Here is a 23,371-nt window from a genome sequence, read left to right on the forward strand (position 1 = left end):
CTTCCCATATTTTTTCTTTTCTTTTTCGATCCGTGTGTCTTTGAGAAGGATGCTTCAAAGCGCTTGCCTCGTTTCCAGGAAATTGCAACCGAGACGTCGACGTGATGCCTTGTTCTATGATTGTGACAACCGTTATCTCCCTGAGTTCACATCAGAGGAAGATTCGCCGAGATCAGTGTTGCACAGCCAAGACGAGAGTCTCAGGGGCTGGTGATCGACATCCCTTTCAAGTAAACAGAGTGTAGTCATGGAACCTCAAGAGACAAATATCTGCTAACAAGTTGCTGTCCGTGGCCATACGTATTACTGACCTTCTGTCATAATCCCAGCACCACGCTCGGAATCGCGATAATAAACCCACAACCTGATTTCAAGAGGTAGATGTGTGTTCAGGTATCATCACTTGCTGTTGAGTCGATCGGTAGCCTTTTTCAGGACTTGGTATGCCTCGAGGCAGAACTCCTTCATTGGACCGGGTTCCGACATCTCGGCCAGTACCCGTGCAGTTTCGACAGGTGGTTTCGGACACCCAAGGGCATGCTTGAATTGTGGAATTGGATCAAGCCTCGGGTCCTAGTGTGTGTTAAACATCTGCCGCGGAGTCTGAAGTGATGCATTTTTCCAGAACACAACAGACAGGTAAGTGTCAGGGTAGAAGACCTGAACTTACAGCACCGTAGTCCAACAGCATCTGGATAACGGGGATGTTGTTGAGTAATGATTCATCAGCGAGGTCTGCTTTAGAATAATCCAGACATAGGTCCAGAGGGCGACCGCTTCGCGTCTGGAGCGGTAGCACGTTTTCCTCCTCGTTTGGATTCGCACCGTTTTCAAGGGCAGCCAAGAGCTCGGCAAGCTTGCATCGGAGAGCGTAACATGAGGTAGAGGCCCAGAAAATTGCACTGCCTTCCCTCTTCCCGTGGCATGCAGGCTGTTAGCCTTGCTGGATCAACTGAGCCTCCTGCAGGACGCTTTCTTGCTCTTGGACTGTTAGGTAGTGTTTCCACCCCTCGCCATCACCAGCCGAGCGGGCTGTCTTGCTGAAGTAGCCACCCATCCTGCCTAGACGCGCTCGTTAGCAGGTATTCACATTATGGAAGGTGTAGCGATGAGCGAGTGCTGGCTTACCAGGCGTGTTGGTCTTGCCCTGCCGGTGGGGTGGGTGTTGAATGCCCTGCTGGCTTAACGAGGCTGAAGTTGCTGCTGTTCAAGGGTTGGGGGCCGGGGGGGGGGTGTGACGAGGCATAAGTATTTGCAAAGTTGTACTTCTGGGAGAAAACCGTATCCCCCAAGTTGTTTATTGATCACAAAACTCGAGGAGACTGGGAATAACCTCGACCAGTGTCATCAGGCAGGTACCTAGGTACCCGGGACCCCTGCTCAAAGCCCAACCCGGGCGGCATGAAGCTCCCGATGAACATTGGAAAGAACCCTGGAAGCAGGCGCAGCTTACGTATGACCCGGGGCAGGGCAGTACAGTGTAGATACATGGTCTGTTCCAACTATTGGAGTCCATCTTTAGATACAACCCATCTGTTTGCTATTACTTCTTCAGTTGCAGATGATACCGAGTGATACTCCCTGTCAGAACCACGCCTTTTAGATCAATTGATGCCGCACTGTCCGTGAAGCTCTCAGCGTTCCAGCATCCCCGGCGAGCACCGTTGAAACACGCGCCACGTCGTCTCACCTTGGACAGTGACGCCGCCAGAGAGGTGATCGTGGACAAGGCGCCGTGCCCACCCCACACGTTGACGATACCCTCTTCTGGTAGTCCAAGGTCCTAGCTTCAGGCATTGCGCCGACCCAGCAGTCGCCATGGCGCAAGTATTCCTCGACCTCATCACCTCCTTCGGGAACTGCCTGAACTGCTTTCCCGGCTCTCCGTCGCTCAAGATCAACAGTCGCAACTTCAAGATCCTGAGATTACTCGGCGAGGTAAGCCACCTTTCCACTTCCCTTCACTTTCATTACGCCTGTGCAATTCAGAACACCGGGCTGACGGGCATGTGCACCTACAGGGTGGCTTCTCCTACGTCTACCTCGTCCAAGACACATCGACCTCCGAGCTGTTCGCCCTGAAAAAGATCCGATGCCCCTTCGGCGCCGAGTCGGTCGCCCAGGCCATGAAGGAGGTCGACGCATACAAGCTCTTCGCCAACACGACCGGCATAATCCACAGCGTCGACTACGCGATAGCCTCGGAGCGCGGCGGCGGCGAGACCTCCAAGACCGTCTACGTCCTGCTGCCCTACTACAGGAGGGGCAACCTGCAGGACCTCATCAACGCGAACCTGGTCAACCACACCAAGTTCCCGGAGAAGAAGCTCATGCACCTGTTCCTCGGGGTCTGCCGTGCCCTGAGGGAGATGCACGTCTACACGGGGCCCGGCGGCGGGGGCGGCTCGGGGCCCGAGAGGATGGAGATGCGCGTCAACGGCGTGGATGAGAACGTCGAGGCGGCGCAGGGCAGGTCAAAGAGGAACCAGGAGTCGGGCGGGGCGGACGAGGACGACGAGACAGAGCAGCAGAGGCCGCTGATGCACGGAAATGAGGGCGTGCCGGAGGGAGAGATCAAGAGCTATTCGCACAGGGACATCAAGCCTGGTAAGGGTTTCCTCCACTTTCTAACCAGTCTGGAACTGTCTGAAGGTGCTGACATATGATAGGCAACATCATGATTGACGACACCGGATCGGCACCAATACTAATGGATCTGGGCTCTATCGCCGTCTCTCCTATCCCCATCACATCCCGGTCCCTCGCCATCGCGACGCAAGATACGGCGGCAGAGCACAGCACGATGCCATATCGGGCACCGGAGCTCTTCGACGTCAAGACGGGGACCGTTATCGACACCAAGGTAGACATCTGGTCGATGGGGTGCACATTGTACGCCTGTCTTGTGGGGAAATCGCCGTTCGAGATGCGCAGCGACGAGACGGGCGGCTCGTTGAGTATCTGCGTACTGGGTGGGGACTGGCGGTTCCCGGATGAGGGGCCTGGTGGCACGAAGAGGAAGGCGCCGGTAAGGAGGACCAACACCGGGATGGGCCAGGGCGGTGGCGCGAATGGTGCGGCAGAGGACCTTGTTATCAGTGACCCCATCAAGGAGGTCGTGAGGAAGTGTTTGAGTGTGGAGCCAAGTGAGAGGCCGGACATGTGAGTACCCATTTGCTGATCTGATCATGCTGGTTGAGATTCCCACTGACTTTGCCACTCCAGAGACGAGTTGATTAGGATGGTTGAGACGGTGGTTGACGAACTTCCTGAGGATGACTCAACGTGAGCGGTCATGGGCTCCAGTGGATCTGTGGGCCTTAATTGTGAATAAATGACAATGTCCATCCATACCTCTCCTACGGATGGTGGACTGTAAGGTTAGGTTGGTTATGTCCGGCGTCAGGACTTTGCGTATGGCTCAGAATGAGTAGTAATGCAGCAAAGACTTTCAGAATCAAAGGGGGCATGCAGAAATACCAACTGGCTATGCACATCCATGGGATTTTGTTCTGTATCAATTGGGCGGGGCCCGGCGTTTAAGGTTGTTGATGAAATACCTCAGGTGTGAGAATCACCTAAATGAGATGAAATGAAAATCGCAGCTTCTTTTCCGAGTGAACGGCAGGGTCCCACCATGTAACGCAAACCAAACATAAACACTCAGGAAAACACTATAATCCACCGGACTTCCAATATTTTGAACCCCACACAGGAATAATTGCTGTAATTACGACGGAAGTTCAGAGCATTGACACTATGCGACATTTTGGCAGCAAACCTGAGAGGGCTGGCAGCCTTGGCCGCCAAAACAGGGTGGATGATGCCGACCCCACCACATCGGCGTCACCACCAGATATCGACAGAGATCATGATGGAGGCACAGGAGCAGGAGGGGACGAGGAAGATGAAGAGGACGACTACATGAACATGACCTTTGATGACGCGCCCGCCAAGCAACCAGAGACCTCCCTGCAGCGCAGCCAGCGCCTGCGGAAGGAGGGCCTGAAGCGCGGCATCATACCGTCCAAGGCCGAGCTCGCAGCGCAGGAGCGGCAGAGGCGAGAGGAGGGCCTGTCGAGGTCTCTAATCACGGGGACCGCGGCTGGTGCAGCGACGGCCGCGGCCGAGGAGGAACCGTCAGCAGCAAACCCTAAGAAGACCAAGAGCAAGGGGCTCGCGATGATGGCCAAGATGGGGTTCACGCCGGGCTCCGCGCTGGGCAGCCGCGACAACCCGTCGGCGCGCAGCGAGCCGCTCCGCATCGAGACCAAGGAGGACAGAGGCGGGATCGGCGCCGACGCGGACAAGAAGAGGAAGCTCGCCGAGGCGGCCGAGGCGGCGGGGCTGGCCAAGCGCGCGCGCGTCGAGGAGCTCGGGGACTACAGAGTGCGCATGGCGCGGGAGCGGGACGCGGCGCGCAAGGAGAAGCTGGTCTTTGCCGCCCAGAAGGTCGCCGAGAAGATGGACGAGGACGGCGGGGGAACATCACCTGCTGCAGCTGCTGCCGAGGGTACCGCCAGTGGTGGTGGCGGCGGTGAGGCGAAGGCGCCGTCGTCGTCGCGCCCGCTCAAGTCCGTCCCCGTCGTCTACCGCGGCCTCGTGCGCCGCCGCGAGGAGGCCGAGCGCGACCGCAGGATGCGGTACGACCTCGAGCAGAGCAGCGGCGGGCTGTCGGCGAGGCTGCCGGCGTACGAGGACGAGGGCATGGACGAGGACGACAAGATCGCGCTTGGCACCGGCGGGGGCCGCACCGAGAAGAAGACGGTCTACATGCCGGCGGACGACCTGGACGAGGAGGACCCGGAGCTGGAGGAGTTCGAGGAGCTCGAGGTGGGCGAGAAGCTGGCGAGGCTCGTGGCGTACCTGAGGGAGGGGCACCGTTACTGCTTCTGGTGCAAGCTCGCCTACCCTGATGAGGAGATGGAGGGCTGCCCTGGGTTGACGGAGGAGGACCATGACTGATCATACAGGCTCAGCTTGTAGAGCAATCAAGGGCAGCCTCGAGGCTCACATGCCGGCTGTGGTCTTGTCGGGCTCGTAGAGGTCGAATACACTTCTACATAGAAGGGGTTGACCAGATAGTGGCGATTGCAAACACGTGTCTTCCTTGCAAAGCTGCAGTACTGCATAGTCAAGCGAAGACGTGAGATTAGGGTGGCTTATACATGGAGGAAATCACAAATTACACGGTCAAACTAATGGAATGATTCGGTTTTATTCTCTTTGCCTAGATGATTCAACCCAGAGGCCCGTACATTGCGAACCAGACTCCCAAAGCTATGTCAGGTTATATCCGTTGCCCTTTCCATGCCGGTTTCCCAAGCGTCAAAAATAGGGCGACTCAGATACCCTTCCCATATGATGTATATCCGCGCCAAAACGAAGCGCCGACACGGGTATCCGAATTATTACACACGAATGAAAGCTCCTGAACTCCTGACAAGTAAAGCCCATTGAAGACACGCCGTGCGCGTGTTCCTCTATCGTCCTGCCCCATACCTGTCCGTTCCTTTAGATTGCGAGACGGCGCTTTGGCTCTGGTACGGTCACCTCAACCTGTTCCATGTCGCTATCACTGTCGCTGCGCTTCCTCTTCAGCGACCCCTTTCCGGTTCCGTTGAGTGCCTCCTGGGAGATCTCGTCCTCAGCAGGCTCCTGGGTCTCATCTTCATAGTCGATATCGTCGTCGTCGTCGTCGTCGTAGTCCCCATCGTCTTCACCATCATCCTCTAGCTCGTAGTCCTCGGGCGCATAGCGGAAGCGCCCCATGTCGTCGTCATCATCAGTCTCACTGTCGCTGTCGTCTAGATTCAACGCCCCCAATAGAGGGATGTCGATCTTGGCCAGCTGGGACTTGATCATCTGGTCCGCGACAGAGAATAGCTGACTGTCCTTGTCGGGAGTGACCTCCTTCTCAACGTCGAATTCTCTCTCCTCCATGTCAAGTTTTGCATCATCCCTCATGCCATTGTTGGGCGACAGCGCAGCATCGGGAATGTTCATAACCCACTTGCGGACAACCTCACCCTTCGGTACTCGTCTCATGGCAGCGGCGGTGTTCTTCTCGCGCAGACCACGGCGGAAAGCCCGCTTGCTCTTGCGCCTCCTCCGCCCTATCCGGTCCCGAATGTACCATGCCACGACAAGCATGGCGGACTGCATCATCTCCTGGCATTTCTGCCTGTGACCGGTAGCCCACGTCTGGCATCTTTGTTGTTGATAGTTGAGGATCGCCTGGCACCTCTGCTGGTAAAATGATGCCATCCGGGAGACCATCTGGACGTACTTGGGGTCAGCGAAGGCTGGGTGATCGCCGCCGAGGTCAAATAGGTGTTGGTTGGCAGCGTCTGGTGACGCGGAGGGAGGTGGTACTTTGGTGTCGGCGCTAGATTCGCTCGCAGATGGCGTAGACGAGGACCTAGCAGAATCTTGTGATGATGGCTGTTGTTGCTGTTGTGTTTGTGTTTGTGTTTGTGGCTCTTTCTGTTGTTCTTTCTCCGTTTGCTCCTCGTTCTTCCTCTTCAGGTTCATGCGCTGCTGTTGCTGCTCTAGGAAATGCTTCTCCAGGAGCGAGGGTTCCTTCTTAAGCGTTGGTCCATTCATCTCCCTGGCAAATGTTTTGAGAAGCGAGGGATTCGTGAGGTTGTGAGCAAGGCCTGGGATTGCTGCAGGGGCGTGACTCGGACCGTGTTTGAAGAGCAACTTGTGATCTGGAGGGAGTGGTAACGGAATTTGGGAGGAAAGATTCAGCATGATGGGGAAGGTTGAGGCGTCCATGGTTGCTGGTTACACGAGGCAGTAGGAGAAATTCGGTGACAGAGGTGGCGTGATAATCGACGTTTCTCGGGCCACTGCACCGGCCGATTTCGCGGGCTTACACTTGCAGGTGACTAACTCCCTGTCGGTCCACAGCCTTGTATGAGAAAGAATTCTTGATTCCGGTGAAACCTGCTGAGGGGGGCAAGTAACAGGACCTGAGCAGCAGGGCAGGGCAGTAATATGCGAGAGCAAGGAGATGGATAGATAGATATCAAGAGAGAAGGGGGACAGGAGTTCCTGCACCCCGGAGGCTGACGGTGGAGACAAGGGGACGGGTTGAATAAATACAAGACGCAGAAAGAGAAGCGAGTGAGCAGGTGGGACAAAACATGAGATGCACTCGCATCCTCGCCGCTCAGGGGGGACCGGCCCTACGGCTGCAAGCAGTCAGGCTGGGGAATGGGCAGGGCATCAGCCAGCGTGGGATCGCTAGGCAGCGTGCAGACGTCAGTACCTGATGTTTGGTATTTCGTGGAGAAGATGGGCTGGTCCCAATCTAGCTCGCGATGGGCCCATGGGGCAACGGCGGCAAGGGATCATCAGCCTGATGGGTGAGATGGGACGGTGGGACTCGGACTGGTGGGAGAGCAAGAGAGGCTCGCAGGGCGCGCCCAGGGCAGCCGGCATTGGCGGCCAACAGGGCGATGGCATTGTCGAGGAGCTGCTGACGGCGGATGAACCCCGCTGGGGAAACGGCAGAGGAAGGGGAGGACTCTGCAGAGGACGGGCAGACGTCTTTCGACTATGTCGTGAACATTAGGGCAGTTGTGAGCAAGAAGCGGGCCAAGCTGATAAACATCGAACGAGACGTGATGAAATAAATGCGGGCATCGGTCGATGCCGACGGCTGCTGCGCAAGGGCCCTTGCACGCCTTGCACGACCCAGCCCTTGCCAGCTGCCCCATGTGCCGTTGGCCTGCCCTGCTGTGCCTGCACCTGCTTTGATTTGCTTTGATTTGATTTGGTCAAGCTTATGCCATCATCAGCCCAGTCCTGACTCCAGCTCATTTCTTTGGGAAGTGGTCCGGGGCACAAACCACACGTCTCTAAACTCAAAATCGCGGGCCCGACAGCCTCCGCCCGTTGGGCCCAGCGGCGTGGTCACACACACACACACACACACACACACAAATACACGCGCACACAGAGCGTCGTGAGAGGGAGGAGAGCCGGGGGGGGGGGGAGAGCTGGCGAGCAGCAGGGTGCGTTGCCGGGTTTACTTCGTGGCTGCTGTTTATTGTCCGGCATTGAACGCGAGATGGCCACTGCCAGATTCTAGATCATGCGTGGCATGTCGGACAGGCTGTCGATCTGCCCTTGTTCCTGACCGGGCAGGTTGACCGGCAGACTGGCATACTGCCAGAGTGGCTAGCCGGGTGGGCGTCGTGGTGTTGTGTTACTTGCGGTGATCTCGATCAATCAATCCCATCCGCGGTTGTGGCATGGCATGGCTCGTTGTCCGTGGTGTTGCGACCCCAGGGTCGTGCGGGTCCGCGGCCCGGGGTGGAGGACTTGCACTTGAAGTTTGTGTCCGAATTCAGGGTCCTGTTCGCCTGGCCCTGACTCCTGGAATTTCACCCATGCGATCGGTGATGTGCGATTCTCGATTGTCGATTCTCGAGGCGGGTGGGTGATCCACATTAAAGACTTTGACTTCCGACTGCCGACTCCGCCGAGTGCGAATTGACGACTAGCCGTCCGTGGTTCATGCGACACATGCATGCATGGCGGACTATGAATGTACCGTGCAACAGCCAGGTCTGCTTTTATCTGCCGTGTGCCAATAATCGCAGTTGGACGTGGCGTGTAGGGTGTTGGATGTTACAACGGCCAGTATACAAAGTATAAGGGACCATAAAGGATCATTCCACGACATCCTGCAGGTTATCACTCAGCATATACGAGGGCCATTATATAGGTGGTGTTGTAAAGCCATACATACTGCTCAGTGCACGCCGATCTTGGGCCCCACGAGGGTGTTTCCCAACCGTTGAATCAGCCTACCAGATCCGATCCAAGATAGCGAGAGCACTGTGCATGACGATTTGATCTTCGAGCTGAGTGTGGCCAGCAGAGTCTGCCAAAATGAACAAAAAAACAAGGGCCGATGCACTGATAGAATATGTAACATGCCCATCACTGGAATCGAACCAGTCACCTCATCATTACTAGTGATGCGCTCTACCGATGAGCTAGACGGGCTGTGTTGAGGTTGGGCACTCAACAATGACTACAGAGTTTGTATGAGTGGAGAGGCGATGGCAAGGGTTGTGATCCATCCATCCGTCCCGGATGCTTGGCCGCCTAGGGGTGGGTGGGTTGGCCAGAGCTCCAGACCCTGACCCTGGTCCCTAACACCAACACAGTTCGTACAACACCACACGAATCAGTCCACTTTCGATTGCGCGCCTCACGCCGAAGTGTTGACCCATCGCCACTCTTTTTTTCGCTTGCGTCTGTTCCACACGATAATACTGAGACACTAAGTTTGGACTGGACATGGGGCACGTCGAGGCCATTCAACGACGACAATCAGTCTTGATGCTGCCCTCATACCTGGGTTCAGCCGTCCGCTCTTCACGAGTAACATTCCACAAACGGAGATTTCACTCTCACCCGTTGGGCAAATGGCCAGCTCCGACGGCCACCATACGATGCAGGTCCGGCCGTCAACACCACGGCTTGCCGACCTGGGCGCATCTGGTACCGCGTGACCTCCCCCACACCACCCAGATCCGGGGCAAGAGGACCAAGACCGTTGTCAGCCTCGATGATCTCCCCCAGGGGCTCGTCCGCGCAGGCTCAGGCTCCCTGCCTGCCAGCCCTCCCGACGAGCAGGAGGCCCCAGCTGCTGCTACTCCATCCTACCCGACCGTGGTGCTACAGGCGCGCCGCAACATGCAGAGATTTGACAACTGCGTGCTGTTGACACGTGTCGGTGGGTTCTACGAGCTGTACTTTGAGCATGCGGACGAATACGGCCCGCTCCTGAACCTCAAGGTCGCCCAGAAGAAGACGGCTGCCGGCCCTGTGCCAATGGTAACTCTCAGCCCGGCCATGTCCCCTCCCCTCCCATCCGCCCGTTCGGGCCAGACGTCGTATGTTTCTGCTCGGGGCTGGCACCATCTCGTCAGGTTCTAATGGTTGTCTCTTGGACACTAGGCCGGGTTTCCATTCTTCCAGCTAGACCGATTCCTCAAGATCTTGGTCCAGGACTTGAATCGATATGTGGCCGTCGCTGAGGAGTTCCCAAATACCGCTCCAGACCAGGCGAAGTCGGGTGGTTTGATGCACGATCGTAGGGTCGCCCGCATCATCACCCCTGGCACTCTCATCGACGAGCAGTTCATGGATCCTTATGCCAATAACTACGTCATGGCCATTCACCTGCCTGGGGAGCATGTCTCTGGAGCTTCGGCACCTGCGGCTCTTGAAACAATGTCTCCCGACGCGGGCCCAGGTGTTTTGTCTGCTGATGCTCCCGGAAATGCCCACATCCACATTGGGCTGGCGTGGTTGGACCTGTCGACAGGCCACTTCTTCACCCAGGCCGCCACCCTGCCTTTGCTAGGCTCCATGCTCTCGCGTATATGCCCGAGAGAGGTCGTGTTGGATGAAGGCTTCCAATCACGCACGGGTCATGCTATTTTCTCGATCCTCGAAGAGGAGAGACAGCTCATCACATATGCTCCCCAGGGCGAGCTGGTGGCCCTTTCTGACTGGGCACCAATGCTTGAGTCCGAAATACCACCCCACACTCTGGAGTCGTTCACAGATGGTGAGATCAAAGCGGGTGGCTTGTTGCTCCACTACGTCAAGGATCGCCTGCAGGGCATCAGCATGAAGCTTCAGCCCCCGTTACGTCACGAGACCATGCAGGTGATGAACATCGACAGGAACAGCATGCGGTCACTTGAGATCAAGCAGACCATACGGGACGGTGCGTTCCGTGGCAGCCTGCTTCACGCAATCAGGCGGACGGTCACAAAGAGCGGTGCCAGGCTTCTTAATGAGTGGCTCAGCGCCCCCTCGACGTCCTTGGAGGTCATTAGATTTCGTCAAGACCTTGTAGCTTGCTTTATTGCCGACGAGACACTCCGAGAAGGTATCACTCTATTATTACGAAGAAGCCATGACTCCCAGAGGCTTGTCCAGAAGTTTGCGCTCGGTAGGGGAGATGCCGATGATCTCCTTGACCTCGCGAGCACAATTAAAGCTACGGAAGACATTATCTCTATGCTCCTGGGAGCTGTTTCTACTACTGATATTGAATCGGCCGCAGCGAAAGAATCTCTAAAAGTCATGACAGACCGGATAGACCTTGAAAGCCCCTGCAAGCTGGCCCGTCGCATCCGCGAGGCGATAGACGAGGAGGGGATCGTGCAGCAGCACCAGATCGAAGATAGTGAGGCCGGGAACATGATTGCCCTGGCCCAAGAAATTGTGGACAATGAAGGTTCGGCTGAAGACTCAACACTACTCCCGAAGTCGGCCAAAAAGCGCAAGCCTGTCTCTCTTCAAAATTACTACGGCGAGGACAACGAAGTCTGGGTCATGAAGCCAGACGCCAGCCGGCATCTCAAGAAACTCCATTCCCAACTCGACACCCTCCTCGACGAAAAGGAAAGCCTCACGACAAGCCTGCGCGAACGCCTCAGCGCGCAGTCGCTCACGCTGAAGTGGACCCCTGGCCTCGGCCACATTTGTCACATCAAGGGGAAGAAGGACCTGAAATCAGCGTCGTCCGCCATCGCTGACATCCCCGGGCTGCTGGGCCGACAGACGCAGTCGTCGCGCTCCTTCCACCTGCCTGAGTGGACCGAGCTCGGCCGGCGGCTGGACCAGGCGCGGTTCCACATCCGCGCCGAGGAGCAGCGCGTGTTCCAGGAGCTCAGGCAGCAGACGGTGCTCAACATTGTCAAGCTACGGCGCAACGCCCTTGTTCTGGACGAGCTGGACATCGCGACATCGTTTGCGCGCCTGGCGGCCGAGCAGAACCTCGTCCGGCCGGTCTTGAACAGCGGCACCGGGCACGTCATCGTCGGCGGTCGGCACCCCACTGTCGAGGGCGGGCTGCGGGAGGCGGGCAGGACGTTCGCGAGCAATGACTGCTTCGTCGGGGCCGGCGGTGGCGGCAGCAGCAAGGGCTCCGGCCACCACGGCCGGGTCTGGCTCATCACGGGGCCCAACATGGCGGGCAAGTCCACCTTCCTCCGCCAGAACGCGCTCATCACCATCCTCGCGCAGATAGGCTGCTACGTGCCGGCCTCGTACGCCGAGGTCGGCGTCGTGGACGCCATGTTCAGCCGCGTGGGGTCGGCCGACAACCTCTACGGGGACCAGAGCACCTTCATGGTGGAGATGCTCGAGACGGCGACCATACTCCGGCAGGCGACGCCGCGGTCCTTTGTGATCATGGACGAGATCGGCAGGGGCACGACGCCCGAGGACGGGTGCGCCGTGGCCTTCGCGTGCCTACACCACCTCGTGCACGTCAACAAGTGCAGGGCACTGTTCGCGACGCACTTCCACGGCGTCGCGGACCTGGTGGCCGAGCATGCGATGCGTGTCGAGGACGGCAGGGACAAGGGCGCGGTGGAGATGTACTGCACGGATGTGGCGGAGGATGAGCAGGGAGGGTTTGTCTACATCCACAAGCTACGGAAGGGTGTCAACCGCCAGAGCCATGCGCTCAAGGTCGCACGGCTGGCGGGTCTGCCGGAGGCGGCTCTACAGACGGCGAGGGAGATACTCATACCTCAGCAGGGGAGGGCGGTGAGTGAAAAGGTCTCATGAGCATGGGCACACACGGATCTAGGCAGACTGACGCTCAGAGTTCACGGGAAGCCTGAGAATTATCGCGTCACGTCGAGCATGTGGAACCATCTGTAAATCTTTGGTTCAGTTAGCAAAGATACCCCACTGTGTAAACAAATAGATATCTGTACAAGACAGGCCGAAGCATAAAGGTGTGTCTCATTGGGTGGTGATGAGGTCATCAGAAAGATTCAGGGTTAAAAAGCTCTTGATCAGTTTTTTTAATCTTCGACACACCTTCGCTTGAAGAAAAGAGAAAAGTTTAGGCTTACCATTTGGGTCGACAATGCGCAAAAACATGCGATGCCTGTCACGGTGCAGTCCAATGAACCACATGGCTGGGAGCAAATGATCCGTAGTTGTTCGCTACCAAGAGGGTATTATCCCATAATATGGTCCCTATTCCGACGAACCAATTTACCCGTTTTCAAATTTTCCGCAAAGAACCGGTTGAAGTCGTTTCCCGTCGTGGAAAACCGAATTTCATCGATCGTACGTGTCATCAACAAGTCGTGAGGTGCGAAGACACCGCTTAGTCGAAGAGACCGAAGCCCATGTCGTCATCCTCCTCCTCCTCTTCCTCCTCCTTCTTCTCCTCAGCAGCGGGAGCGGCGGCACCAGAGTCGGCGGCGCCAGCGGCAGGGGCGGCGGCGGCATAAGCATCGGGGTTGGCGATGCGGTCCTTGAGCTCGTCGATCTCGGGCCAGGAGAAGTCGGTCTCGATGGCGACGGAGATGACCTTCTTGTAGCCGTTGACGAAAGAGTGCACAACGGAGGGCAGGGTGGGGTAACCGATGGCCAGGGAGACCGAGGCAACGGTGCTGATGGCGCTGCCGAAGGCCTTCAGGAGCTGCTCCTCGCCGACGTCCAGGACCTCCGGGGGGAAGGTGTTGCCCTGGTCGTAGACCTGCTCGATGCCCAGACCGTAGGTGAAGGGGGAGATGTTGAGCAAGTTGAGCAGGGTGGCCTCAGAGGGACCGACCTTGGTGCCGGCCTCGACGAGCTTCAGGTCGGCCGTGATTTCAATGGTACCACGGGCGATCTTGGTGGGGACACCGAGAGCCTGGAAGAAAGAGGTCTTGCCGGGCTCCATACCGGTGTTGCCAGCGGGGACCCACACATCGGCGGGGGCGAGGGCACCGGCACGGGCAGGGGCGGCGACCTTGTTCTCCAGGATCTTGTCACGGATGGACTTCAGGTCGCTGTTGGTGAAGACGAATCCAACGTTGCCCTTGACGTAAGGCAGGAGACGCTCGTACTCGGGAGAGTCGGGGATGAAGGTCTTGAGGGCACGGCGAACCTGATCGAATCGAGCTGTATTAGCCATTTATCCGACTGAACGGATCGCATCGCATCGCATCACATACCATGGTGTTCTTGCCCATCAGGACGACGGCCTCGCCACGGAGGGCGTGGCGAATCTCGTGCATCTGCTGAGACGAGACATTGTCGACGCCGACGATGAAGATGGACTTGTACTCCTCGAGCAAGCCCTTGAGCTTGTCGAAGTAGCCGGCCTTGTTAGCGGATTTGCCCCCCATTTCTTCTTTTGCTGTCGAAGCTTGAAGATAGGAGTTTAAGGGCAAATTAAACGGGTTGAGGAATTGAGGGTTGTTAAGTCGTCGAGATTGACTTGACGTGTGTCTGTAGATGGTAAGGCGAAGGTTCAGACAGCGGCGGGCCGTTTTTGATTTTGTTGCAGCAATTGTGATTTTCGGGGTGGGGCGCTAAGAGAATGTGGCCGTGCAAGACTGTGGCTTGCCCTCCAAAAGTTTTATCGATAAGGCAGCCTGGACTTTTTCTTAGCATTGCCTATATTCATCGCCTACATTTGGCTCATCAGCCTTGACCAACTGTTTTGTCGCTTGGGGAGGGTCCCAGAAGCACATGTGTCGAATTGAGGAGTAGCTCGCGAATCTGTGAGCATTTCAGTTCAAAATGAAACTGCCGTTCCACAGCGTGCAGGTCTGTGGCGACGTCCTGTTCGCCGCAAGGGGCGGAAACCTGCACTCATTCAAGCTCACGGACGGCTCTCACATCTCGAGCTGGAAATACCCGTTGGAGAAGAAGTCTGGCGTTCTCAGACCAGAGGACCGGCTGGTCATCAGTGTTTCCGAGGAGTCAACTCCCAACCCCTCGCAAGACGGCTATGACGGACCACCTGCAAAGCGTGTGAAGCTCGACGCAGCCATCTCAGGCGCTGGGGAGAACGGGAAGCAGGCAGGTGTACCATCAGCCGGGGACGACAACAGGAACAAGCAAGGAAACCAGAGCAAAGACACACCCAACGGGAAGAGGGGAAAGGTCGCCAATCCTCGCCCCGGACCCAGGTCGCAGCCGTCAGAGCGGCCCATGGTCATCATCTTGACTGCTGCAGCCGACGGAAAACACATCGTCGCCGTCACCCAATGCAAGTCTATCTGGGTGTTCGAGCACGATGGACTCGGAAACTTAAAGCAGCTCAGCCGTAGGTACGTAGCTTCAGACCACATAAGCAAAACCGGCAAATGTAAACAAGCATGGAGCTCACACACACTCGTAGGATCATGCCCAAGCGCCCATGCTCCCTCGTGATCACGCCCGACAACCAGACCATCCTGTCGGCAGACAAGTTCGGCGACGTCTACTCTGTGCCTTTGATCCCATCACAGGACCCAGAGCAACCTAAGGAGGACTCCCCGGCGGCAGCGTCTCCCAGCCTGGCACCACCAGAGGAGAAGCCCTTCAAGTCGCAGGCCAACGAGCTGACGGTCCACACGAAGCGCAACCGCCAGGCCCTCCTGGACCAGCACATCAGCGCCAAAGCCGCCAAGCGCGGCGGCGGCGCGCAGAAGGCCGAGGTCCCCGCCTTCGAGCGCACGCTCCTGCTGGGCCACGTCTCCCTGCTGACGGCGGTGGCGCTGGGCCACGACGCGCAGGAAAGGCCGTACATCATCACGGCGGACCGCGACGAGCACATCCGCGTCAGCAGGGGCACCGCGGAGCAGGCGCACGTCACCGAGGCGTTCTGCATGGGCCACAGCGAGTTCGTCAACCGGCTCTGCATTCCCGACGGCGCCGAGGGTCTGGGCCACCTGCTGGTCAGCGGCGGCGGCGACCCGGACCTGTTCGTCTGGGGCTGGGCGGAGGGAAAGCTACTGACCAGGGCGCCGCTGCTGAGCGCTGTCAGGGGGGTGCTCCCCGGGGCGGGCAAGGTCGCCGTGACGGGGCTGGCGCATTGGAAGGGGAGGCCAGCCGAGGGAGCGGAGCAGGGCGCGACTATTCTGGTTGTTTGCGAGCGGTATGTGTGACCATCCCCCATATTTGATGCGAGTGTCGTTGCGAGAAGCAGACTAACTAACCTGCGAAGTGTGCCTGCGATATTCCTGTTCACCCTGAAAGCAACTGGCACCCTGGACTACGCGCGCAATATCAGCCTCCCTGGCAACCCGCTTGAGGTTGAAGTTGTAGATGGCGACAAGCTAGTGGTTGCAGTTGAACCTACCAGGTCAGAAAGTGGAGAGTACGATTTGAGCAAGTCTCTACTGAAGGTCGAACACATGGGAGAACAGTACCAAGTCACTGACGGGCTGGTCGGTCATGTCCCAGACCTCGGCGAGCACGAAACAGACCTCGCGGAAGATGAGTTGCAAACGTTGCTGTTCAACGCGGAAAACCTGCGTAAGACAGACTCTGAGGAGGGTCTAGCAGAGGTAGAGTAGTAGGCACTTGTAGCGGGAAAGCAAGTCATGAAACTCTGTTCAAAGCGAACCATCCATTGCAAAAGCCTAACACGGAGTTCACTGGGAGCTGATCAGCTCCCAAATGCCTGTCTATGCCCCTCTAAACGCCCACAATTTGCTTCATCACGACGTAGCCAAGGAAAGACAGAACACAAACAATGTGATCTATCCTCCCTAAGCGTTCCTCATTACGTCCACCTGGCAAGACCCGCACCCGATGTATCAAATCTTTCCGTAGCGTGTGTTGAAGCGCTAGATCCCAATCAAAGCGCTTCCTTCCAGTATGCAAGTAGAAGGCAAGCCATGACGCACCAAAGCAGGAGTTCGGTCTGCACTCCCCCTTCTACTAACACGCCTCTCTATCTCACAAACAACAAGGTCTTTTGCACAAAGGAAGACCCCTGAGAAGATGCTCCGTCGTCGCGTGATTCCACGCCCCGGCATGAGTTCTGTCCCAGCCTAAATGGCTGGGAAGGAGAAGGGAAGTGTGTGTCCGCGTTGACAAAATCGTTCACCTCCTTTTACTGAGATGCGCACTGGACGCGCTCAGCCTGTGGGTGACCATCCTCGTCGTCCTCGTCCATGCCCTCGCCACCGCCAAACGCCCTGGCTCCGGCGTTGGTGTCTGGGTCCTCCAGGTCGGCTGGCTCAGTCATGGCCTCAGCAGGGGGGACGTTCTGAACAGATGGCGAAGGAAGAATCTTGCGGAGCTGGTCGAAGGCAGCCTCATCGGCGGTCCATCCCTTCTCGGGGAACTTGACGTTGAATTGGATGTAAAGGTTTCCGTGGTCGTGGTGGCGGTACGACGGCATACCCTGGCCACGGAGCATCTTGACAGCATCTGCAAGCATGATTAGCAACCTGTGATCGGGCTAGGAACTAGCAGCTTGGGCGAGCACTTACTTGGTGCGATGGCCTCGCCGGGCAGGATGTCGACGCTCAACCACCTGTCGTCAAGATGCTCGATGTAGATGGTGCCTCCAGCCAGCGCAGTCACCAGCTCGATCTCGCAGTTGTACAGCAGGTCGTCGTCCCTACGAGTGAAACGAGGGTGGGGCTTCTGCTCGATCTCGAATACGACGTCACCGGCCAGGATGCCTGGTGCTTGGTCACCCTCGCCTCGGAACTCGACGCGGGCACCGCTCTTGACACCGCGGTCGACGTTGACGTGCAGGACCTTCCTGTCAACGACCGTCTTCTTGCCGTTGCACTGCTTGCATCGATCCTTGTCCTTGATGATCTCGCCTTCGCCGTTACAATCCGGGCAGGCTGTCTGGAAACGCTGGATCATGGGACCCATCTGTCGCATCATGGTCTTCATACCGTGCCCGTCACAGCCGGCGCACTTACGCACAGCACCCTCCTTGCCTCCACGGCCCTCACACTTCGGGCAGATGATGGAGCGCTGGAGGGCGAGCTTGGAGACCTTGCCGCGGTAGATGTCCTCGAGGGAGACCTTGTGGGTGTGGTGAATTGTGCGGGCCTTGGGTGGGCCGCGGTTGGGCATACCGCCGCCGCCGAACATTCCGCCCAAGCCGCCGCCGAAGCCACCGCCGCCGCCGAAGAACTGGGCGAACAGGTCCTCGGCCGCCATTCCGCCGCCGCCGCCTGCGCCGCCCTCGAGACCAGCCTCACCATATTGGTCGTAGACCTGGCGCTTCTGGGGGTCCGACAGGACTTCATAAGCGTGGGAAATCTCCTTGAACTTATCCTCAGCGGCTGGGTTGTGGGCGTTCTTGTCTGTTCTGCTATTAGGATGGGGGAGCCGAGGTGGAGGCCGTGAGCGAAGGGGATATCACGTACCAGGGTGGTACTTCAGGGCGTTGACCTTGTAGGCCTTCTTGAGCTCTGCCTCAGTGGCAGTGGGTTTGACCTGGAGAATTCTGTCAGCCTGTGCCCCGGCGCAAAAGCCCAAGCGAAGCAGAAGTGTTTGCACGTGGTCAACATACCCCAAGTTGATCGTAGAAAGCAGTCTCGCGGACCATTGTGTCGGTTTGTGATAGAACGGAAATGTGGGGGTATCTGTTGGGCGATCGGAAAGATTTCTCGCTCGAAGACGGCTATGGATTCAACAGACGGTTAGCCAAGTTTCGCGCAACTCCAAAAAGGTAAGGAGTAAAGGGCACATCCACGGCCGATGGTCGTCGTGCAAGAGCGAAAAGGAGACGTTTGGACATACAGGAAAAGATGAGGGCCTGGGCGGGCTAGCGGGTGCCGCTGGAGCGGAGGGACGATGACCAGGCTGGCTAGACAAGGCCAAGGACGCAGAGAAGGGTATCAAGAGCAGGAGTTGAGGGGAGATGGATGTGAGATAACGAGGGGAATGAATCCCTGGGAAGACTGACTTGCTGCTGGTGTTGTGCAAAAAAAAAAAGTGTCGGTAGTAGTTGGTCAGGCAGTGGACAATGGACGAGGCGGCCGTGGCGACGCTGAAATGAATTTAGCTTGCACGCAACACACAGACTCGCAGCACGGCAACGGTAAGAGGAGGCTGAGATGGAGAACCGGGTGCAGAGGCAGGCAGGCAGGTCGCAGGACCAACCGGATTGTCAGCCCGCCCATCGAAAATCCATTCTATGGAAGAGCATAGAAGCTGCTCGATCTGTTAGTGGGTGACTTCCGCCACCGGGCCGTGCCTGCCTTGGCAGTGTGTGGTGGACTGGTGAATTGGGCAAACTTGAAAATAGCCTCAGTCACTGCTAACAGGCAGGGATGCCCCGCAGCCCTCGGGGTTTCTCCTCAAGAGTTCACTGTTGCCAGGCTGCAGGGTGCTAAGTCCCGCCCGGCTGGCTGCCCTGCACCCATTACGTCGTTTCCGGAAACTGCAGATTACTGTACCCAGGTACTGCACAGCTCGCAGGGGTCCTGAACTTTCCCGGGGCCGGACTTGACCAGAACATGCTCCTTCCTCTGGGTTGATCTCCTGCCTAGGTGCAGATAAACTTTGCACAGTTCGTCTTTTTCTGGCAGGATGAGCTCCAACCTGGCACCAGGCACCTAGCCATGTCTTGTCTCGCCATTACTCCCAAATGTCTCGCCAGATAATGGCATCGCTTCAAGCTACTACCCTGGTCTCATGCAGGCTCATAAAAATCACAGCTACCTGGGTAGTACCTAGGTACCTACTTCCTATGTACCTGCCCAGTGGCATTGCATCTGGACACACACCAAGCCAGGACCCTGGATCCACTATTTCCCATGTTCCAGATCAGGGGACCAGCAAGGCAGGCCTGTAAGCCTCTCTCTGTGCCAGCCTGCCAGCCTGCCATGCCAGCCTGATTGTGGCCTGCATGCGGCCATGATGCCAACGCAAGCAGGCGCAGTCTGCCTGTAACACCAACATGTTTCTACACAAGGTAGAATACCTACCTATCGGTATCAAGTGAACATGTATGTGTACAGTAAGTAGGTGCCCGGAAGGCAAAAGTCAAACTCCCGGGTGGAAGGCAAGCAGGCACTTTGGAAGTCTTCACCAAGCCAAGAATCATTATTGACAATGAACCTGTCAACAATTCTCGATACTGAAGGTGAGTTCAAGCAGTGCAACACTTTCAGCATCGGGTTTTGTCCATGCTACTACGCAGTCAGCAGGCGAATCCTCCCGTCGGACTTAACACCTTGCTCCGCCTAGCTCGCTTGCTGACATACGGCTCACCAACTGGCTGCCTTCCTTCTAATGTGCCGCGAGACGGGACGTCTGAAATGATCCCACTCTCTGGTTGACCGGTTCTCCCATTGATTCTGTCAAGATGTTCTAGTCTACCATCGATCTCAGGTGACGAAGGAGCTGATGTATAATACTTGGGCTTCACTATCATCAACAAGGTCATCTATACGAAATGGGGCCGGACGCAACCGGGGGCAGTGAGACCCGCCCAGCAGCTCGGGCGACCAAGAGGAACAGCGCCATCAGAAAGGAGCAAAACAGGAATGCTTCTCGCATATACAGTTTGTCACCTTGAACTTCTCGTCAAGCAAGTCAAGCCCGGCAAGGGGCTGATTGTCTCATCATAGGAGAACGGAGGAAGCAGAGGCTGGCCTTACTGGATCGTCTCCTCGAGAAGGACCAGGACCAAACACTTCCAGCATCATCACAGGAGAGCAATTCAACGGGCCCGGCTTCATCTCAGCTGGAAAACGTGCAACCTCCCTCCGGCTTGGCGACCTCTGCCGAGCCAGGCGAAAAGACCCTTGTCCAGCCCTCTTCCTCGGAGCCCCTGAGTGAAGGCGTGGGCGCCGTGGAGCCATCGGCCCTAGATGGCCTGTCCTTAGATACCTCATGGCAACTGCCAAGCACTGATCCGATGTGGAACTTTTCGGTCGACCAAGATGGCGCTTCTGGTATGGCACAGCCGCACCCAGGCCTGCCAACTCTAGCCCGAAGTCCTCCATCCGTGCTTGGCTATACCGCCAATGATCAGAGCTCCAGCAATGAGGAGATCCCAGAACTCATACAAAGACCGCAGGCGAGGTATTCCCCTACGGCAACGACAATGGGCCAGGCCGATATCTTCTTTACCACTCCAGGGCAGCACCTATCCATGTACCTCCTCGGGCCTTCGAGCCCCCAGGAGAGCAGCAAGGGCAAAGGAAAAGCCTCAAGGGCTGAATCGCCTTCATCCTCGTCGAGACTATCAACAACTTTGGCACACTCAACAAGATCAGCAGTCACCACCCCGTGCACACTGCCAGGTGAGGACAGCCTCGGGGAGTTCATGCAGCACCTAATGAACCTGCGGCTCCCGGATGTGAAACGGGTGATATTCGTGCAGCAGAACGCCCTCTTCGCCGCGGTAATGGACAACACCCTCGCCATCGGCGTCATGAACGGCTCACAGGCGATCTTCGACGACGAGGCGGGAAGCCCGTTCAACAGGGACTGGATCGAGAGCAAGGGGTCGATGCAGCTCGCGGACATCAGATCCAAGTTCTCGGGCGCACCCAGGGACTTACAGCCCGTTGACGTCCAGATCACCGTCGAGCACCACGTCTACCTGGACGTCATCCCCTTCCCCTCGTTCCGGGAGAGGGCGCTCAAGGCCATCGCCCACGACCCGCCCCTGTTCGACGAGGACGAGCTGTGCTGCGACATCTGCAGCAGGGAGGGGCTGATCGTCTGGGGCTCGCAGGGGAACAACCAGGGCATGGAGGCGTGCAGGCCTTGGGATATGCGCAGCTGGGAGCCGAAGCCGTGGTTTTTGAGAAAATATCATTTCCTGGTGGGTGGGTGGGACGACGACATGTGGAGGGCGGCAAGGTGGTGGCACACGATGCGGAACGAGAGGATTGCTGCTGGTCCAGTGAGCTGGGCGACTTCGACATAGAACGACGCTTCCTGCCGTCACGGACTAGGATCGTCTTGGGCTTCTAGAGCGCAGTGCTGCTCGCAGGCACTTCAAAGATCTGCCACTTATCAGACTGGAATATGTAGAAAGGACCAACGATTCCACTCTCAAATACATATATGATGATCTAAATCATAGTGTATGCCCGTTTATCAATTAATGTCAACATGGCCATCTGCCTCTTATCAGCACAAGGACGATAACATCGGGCAATGGTGGGGAAGACCTAGAGAGGGGCTTTCCCTGAGGCCGACAGAATCTTTCCATGGACATGTTAACCTCTTCAACTCTTAGGGTTCACTGAAATTGTATTACTCCAGCATCATCGTTATAATGGATGACTCTAAGGGCATGGACGTAGCTTTTGAGGAGGCCAAGCAGTCCTACTCGGAAGGCGGAATCCCGGTAAGACGGGGCGTCGCACGCCTGGTGAACTGACGGCCGCCATTCTTGGATATACCTTTGCATGGCGGCAGTCTCACAGGCCTAATACAATTCTGACTGACTGTTAAACCAATACACAGATCGGTGCGGCGCTGGTGTCAAAGGACGGCAAGCTGCTGGGGCGCGGCCACAACCAGAGAGTCCAACTGGGCTCGGCAAGTAAGTCTGGCTCACCCTGAGAAAACTCCCCCCATTCCTTGACGCAACGGGGATGTCTATGTACAAGTAGGAGCATAGGAAATGAGCGTATCCATGTACCACTCCCAACACTCCCTGTAGCCACCCCTTCTCTCTTATTACGCGAAAGCCACAGAAGTAAGAGTATACTAACTAAGCTGTAGTCCACCATGTAAGTCAGCCCAGAAAGTGACGTCCCGCTCCGCTGGGCCCAGACTTCGCAACAAACATCTGGTCAACAATCCACTTACCCACCTGTCAATAAAAGGGCGAGACGTCCGCCCTCTACAACTCAGGCCGCCTGCCCGCGAAGGCCTACCAGGGCAGCACCATGTACACGACCCTCTCGCCCTGCGACATGTGCACAGGTGCCTGCCTCTTGTACGGCATCTCCCGCGTCGTGATAGGCGAGAACGAGACCTTCCTCGGCGGCGAGGCCTACCTGCGCTCTCGCGGCGTCGAGGTCGTCGTCGTCGGCGACGCGCGCTGCAGGGAGCTGATGGACAAGTTCATCGCCGAGAAGCCTGAGCTGTGGTGCGTTTATCTCGACACCCATTCCGCCCCCCTCCCACTCCCCTTGGACCAACCTTTCACCTGAACTGGCTGCGCTGTGTTTCGCCTTTCTCGTGCTATTTTCAGATGACGTTGTAGTGAGCTGATCGAGCGTCCGCTGTAGGAACGAGGATATTGGCGTGGAGGAAAGGGTGTACTCTAAGGAGTGATTCACGGGCTCAGTGTTGGTGTCGGGTATGAGCTAACATGTCACGGTTTGATGCATGATACAACCTATTTGTAAAGGTTTTCCTGATTCTCTGCCATTCTTTGGGCCCCAAACACTGGCGGCACCCTTCTATGGCTCTTTTAGACAATGCCTGACTTAGCCCTCTTGAAGTCACCTCCCCTGGTGGCACGAGAGCCTCGTTTCCATTCCATGCTCGTCTGGATGCCAGCTCCTCCGTCGACTGGGGAGCATGGCCAGTATCTAAGAATACCTCATTGGGACGCAATAATTCTACAAGTGACCTGTGTGACCTCTTTTGAAAT

The 23,371-nt window shown here is 57.0% G+C and overlaps 7 protein-coding genes and 1 non-coding gene across 8 annotated transcripts; 4 read left to right on the plus strand and 4 right to left on the minus strand.

Annotated features, from left to right (window-relative positions):
• Positions 1-1,818: 1,818 nt before the first annotated feature.
• INS49_008457 (uncharacterized protein) lies at positions 1,819-4,965 on the plus strand (the record flags this gene model as incomplete). Its single annotated transcript, XM_043169200.1, has 5 exons — positions 1,819-1,938; positions 2,022-2,607; positions 2,670-3,162; positions 3,226-3,285; positions 3,777-4,965. The coding sequence occupies 5 exons, from the start codon at positions 1,819-1,821 to the stop codon at positions 4,963-4,965; spliced, it is 2,448 nt and encodes an 815-aa protein (XP_043026880.1).
• A 549-nt stretch (positions 4,966-5,514) lies between these two features.
• On the minus strand, positions 5,515-6,780 carry INS49_008458 (uncharacterized protein; the record flags this gene model as incomplete). The annotated part of the gene is made up of 1 exon (XM_043169201.1): positions 5,515-6,780. One exon carries the CDS (start codon positions 6,778-6,780, stop codon positions 5,515-5,517), a length of 1,266 nt encoding a protein of 421 aa, XP_043026881.1.
• A 2,172-nt stretch (positions 6,781-8,952) lies between these two features.
• Positions 8,953-9,024, minus strand: INS49_008459. The gene has a single exon. It is a non-coding gene; the product is annotated as a tRNA-Thr (tRNA).
• A 425-nt stretch (positions 9,025-9,449) lies between these two features.
• On the plus strand, positions 9,450-12,714 carry INS49_008460 (uncharacterized protein; the record flags this gene model as incomplete). Its single annotated transcript, XM_043169202.1, has 4 exons — positions 9,450-9,482; positions 9,556-9,861; positions 9,985-12,597; positions 12,670-12,714. The coding sequence occupies 4 exons, from the start codon at positions 9,450-9,452 to the stop codon at positions 12,712-12,714; spliced, it is 2,997 nt and encodes a 998-aa protein (XP_043026882.1).
• Positions 12,715-13,171: 457 nt separating this feature from the next.
• On the minus strand, positions 13,172-14,180 carry INS49_008461 (uncharacterized protein; the record flags this gene model as incomplete). The annotated part of the gene is made up of 2 exons (XM_043169203.1): positions 13,172-13,939; positions 14,007-14,180. 2 exons carry the CDS (start codon positions 14,178-14,180, stop codon positions 13,172-13,174), a joined length of 942 nt encoding a protein of 313 aa, XP_043026883.1.
• A 397-nt stretch (positions 14,181-14,577) lies between these two features.
• On the plus strand, positions 14,578-16,340 carry INS49_008462 (uncharacterized protein; the record flags this gene model as incomplete). Its single annotated transcript, XM_043169204.1, has 3 exons — positions 14,578-15,110; positions 15,182-15,919; positions 15,989-16,340. The coding sequence occupies 3 exons, from the start codon at positions 14,578-14,580 to the stop codon at positions 16,338-16,340; spliced, it is 1,623 nt and encodes a 540-aa protein (XP_043026884.1).
• A 542-nt stretch (positions 16,341-16,882) lies between these two features.
• Positions 16,883-18,346, minus strand: INS49_008463 (uncharacterized protein; the record flags this gene model as incomplete). Its single annotated transcript, XM_043169205.1, has 4 exons — positions 16,883-17,202; positions 17,265-18,101; positions 18,165-18,234; positions 18,311-18,346. 4 exons carry the CDS (start codon positions 18,344-18,346, stop codon positions 16,883-16,885), a joined length of 1,263 nt encoding a protein of 420 aa, XP_043026885.1.
• Positions 18,347-20,200: 1,854 nt separating this feature from the next.
• Positions 20,201-23,049, plus strand: INS49_008464 (uncharacterized protein; the record flags this gene model as incomplete). The annotated part of the gene is made up of 7 exons (XM_043169206.1): positions 20,201-20,309; positions 20,376-21,661; positions 22,001-22,111; positions 22,231-22,309; positions 22,492-22,499; positions 22,596-22,861; positions 23,004-23,049. The coding sequence occupies 7 exons, from the start codon at positions 20,201-20,203 to the stop codon at positions 23,047-23,049; spliced, it is 1,905 nt and encodes a 634-aa protein (XP_043026886.1).
• Between the last annotated feature and the right edge of the window lie 322 nt (positions 23,050-23,371).

Source organism: Diaporthe citri, assembly GCF_014595645.1.
Source record: "Diaporthe citri strain NFHF-8-4 chromosome Unknown scaffold_3, whole genome shotgun sequence".
NCBI lineage: Eukaryota > Fungi > Ascomycota > Sordariomycetes > Diaporthales > Diaporthaceae > Diaporthe > Diaporthe citri.